General features: G+C 41.7%; 1 protein-coding gene across 1 annotated transcript; it reads right to left on the reverse strand.

The window, feature by feature from the left end:
- Positions 1–762: 762 nt before the first annotated feature.
- On the reverse strand, positions 763–2,019 carry CLN8 (ceroid-lipofuscinosis, neuronal 8 (epilepsy, progressive with mental retardation)). The gene is given in 4 exon segments (XM_010011672.1): positions 763–1,077; positions 1,477–1,566; positions 1,568–1,617; positions 1,620–2,019. Coding segments are annotated over 4 exon segments (855 nt in total).
- Between the last annotated feature and the right edge of the window lie 1,197 nt (positions 2,020–3,216).

Genomic DNA, 3,216 nt, shown 5'->3' on the forward strand with positions numbered 1-3,216 from the left:
TCTTCAAGTCCAGAAGGGACGGCTATGATCACCTGGCTAGACCACCAGCATAATAAAGGCCTGTATCCTCACATCCATTGTGGTGGATATAAACTCCCCTCATACTAAGGGCAATCTGGAAACTACAACTCACTTTGACAGTGAACACTGAAACATTTATCTTCCTCTTCCTCAAGTGCACTTAAAAGAAAAAATAAAACAAACCCAAAACAAAAAAAAAAACACCAGGAAAAAACCAAAATCCCACCCCCCAGCTGTGACTGCATTCTACCACTGACCAATTCAGCCATTTGGAATGACTAAATGGCACACAGGAACTGTATACCCACGCATACCTAACTCGCATCATAACTGATCTTAATAAACAACTTAACTTCCAGTAACAGTATCTCTGACATATATGAAACAGGATTCAAGCTGAACTTGATTCAAGCTGAGCTTAACAGACAAATTAACTGTAAAGCCACTTGGAAGCATTAGGATGAAGGATGCCATTAGAGAGCACATCACTACTAGATCATGAAATATTGTCCAACCTGACAAAATTGTTGGTGTGTTTCATAACTAACAAGTTGACTATCTTACGTGTATGCACATATGAAACAGAAACAGTGCATTAAAATACTTCTGGTGCATACAGAATCCTACCAGCAAGGAATCACTGTGTTAATGAACTTTGTGCAAAAGCTTCTATTTCACAAGCAAAGAATTAGTCTACATTGTATTCTTCCGATACCCTATCAGGAAACAGCTGTTTCACTGTTACATCCTCTTCTTTTGATGTGTTTCACCATTTAATTTTCCATTTTCCACTGCTTTGTTTTCAAAATTCCAGTCAGTTGGGTTCAGAAGTTGCTGAGTTTTTTTGTATGTCCAGTATGGGTTAAGTATTAATGTAACGGCAAATAATCCTGAGAATAAAACAATAAAATGAAGAAGTCCCAGATTTTCCACCACAGAATTCCAGTTGAAAATACACACCCACCACATGTGGTAAGTAAGAATCATGCGGCAGTGAAACAGGTGGATCATCACCCACTGGTTTGCTTTCCAGAAAAAGGTGTTAGCACAGCCAGCCTAGAAAAACAAGAACAGAAAGTATGCAGAAGTGAGATTGTTACTTCAAGACAGGGAACTGAGGGATCTCCAGAACTAATGCAAATACCCAGCTTTCATGAACACACGCTCTCAGGCATTTTTTCCATGCAGAGATATGATACTCCACATGCACATCACACCCCAAACTCAGGATAGATCTATACCATCTCACTACCCACATGCACACAGCATCACACAGAAACCTGTATGAAGAACTTGAGAAATATCATGATGACAAAAAGAAGGTATCACAGTAACATGGGCCCCGGTTATATGAATGCAGTTTTGCTGAAAAGCTATCTAGACAAACCTTGCAGATTACTTATGGACAAGTGACAAGAATGAAAACTGTTACAGGCAAAATTACCATGTTCTTACCTTTAGAAGCATCCAGGAAATGCATGTTGAGGGAGTACTCATCTCCAGCAACATTCCCATCAAAGGCAGATAATGTCCAGATTTCACATTAATCACCAGACCAGCCAAGCCACCAAAAGCTAGCAAGTGATGAGCTACCAAGAACGCATCAAATGTTCTAAAAATAACATTGGACACATGAACAGCTACATTTTCAAGCAAGAAAAATCCAGCAGCTATTAAACAGTTAAACCAACTCCAGTTTTGCTGTGAATATACTTTGTCAGCATGAAAAACAGGATCTATGAGCAAAGCCCATAGCCCAGCAACACAACTCTGAAGTCCAAACACACCACGTGTGACTGCCATATTCCAAAACACTTTCTCCTTTGCATACAAGGCACGATAAGTGGTACTTATCCATGAAGACAACCAGTGAGACAGAAGGAATATTCCCAAGTAGATTAAAAAGCCAGCAGCTAAAAACGTCAAACGAACTTCCCATAAGAGATAGTCCCATTCAAAAGTGGTCCCAAACACTGTATCATCATTTGCAGGATTCATTTCTTCTTCTTTGACACTCACTCGCACTATAGTCTCCTTTATGCCTATTCAGCCTCTGCTATTACGCAAACCAGAAACCATGAACTCTCCCATCTGGAACAAGAAGAAAAAAAATTAAGTGAATTTCTAAGTCATCCATATACATAGGTTCTAAATCATAGAGAACTCACTTCCACTGTAGTTATGACTTTAGTCCTGTTGCCGTTAGGCAGTCTTCCCAAAGACAGGTAGACAGACAAAACCAAACAAACCAAAAAACAACTTAAGTGTGTTTAACAATTGGCCCGCAAAATCTGTACTAGTACAAAGTAGTGCAATGAAATAAAAGCTGAGGAGGGCAAATTACGAAGGCAAACAAGAGGAAGAGAAAATACAAAGAAGCAAGCCCTGTTTTCTTACTTATGAAACTTGTATTTAAACAGCAATGCACAGTTACTCTCCTATGCCATTATTCTTCTACTCCCCTGCTTTTCCCTCACTGACTTTCCACCACTTGCTGGGGCTTTGGGTGCAATTCAAATACAGATCTGGGACATAAAACTACAAAACTTAATCCAGTAAGCAGGATCATGTACACAGAAAAGGGCTTTCTGGATCATATCTCAAAACAAGACTTTGCAATCTGAACGTTAAACCACTTCCCAACAGAAAACAGATTCCAAAAATGCAAGAAGAGTATGGAATGCAGACAAGCAACATTAATGCGTATTATTAACAACACTAGTGTCATTAACTGAACAGCCCAGCAGCATGTGCTTCAAGTTAGCTGAAACTTCCTGAACACACTGTAGTTCAAAAACCAAGGATTTGTGGGGAGGGAAAAGCCAGGTAATAGATCCAATGGAGATAAACCGCTTCAAATCACAACGCGTTTGTGAGCTTGGTGGGAGCTAGATTAAAAAGCCACAGCGACCAGCGACTACAGAGCCCCTGGTGAGATGCCCCCGCCTTGCTTCACCACGCAGCAAACGCCACCACCAACCCACATCTTGCAGGGACCGGCTCACCCTGACCTATACCCGCAGAAGACCCTCTCCAGGACAGGCGAGTGGGCTGGCAGCTTCTGTCCGAGGGCCCCACACCAGACTAGACCGACTCGCAAGCGGAGTCCCAGTATCACCCCTTCCCCCCCCACCCCAGAACTCCGGGGGAAAAAACAGGGTAAAACACTCCAGTCCGAAGGCAGGAGCAGGCCCT

Source organism: Nestor notabilis, unplaced genomic scaffold, assembly GCF_000696875.1.
Source record: "Nestor notabilis isolate BGI_N333 unplaced genomic scaffold, ASM69687v1 Scaffold17653, whole genome shotgun sequence".
Taxonomy (NCBI): domain Eukaryota; kingdom Metazoa; phylum Chordata; class Aves; order Psittaciformes; family Psittacidae; genus Nestor; species Nestor notabilis.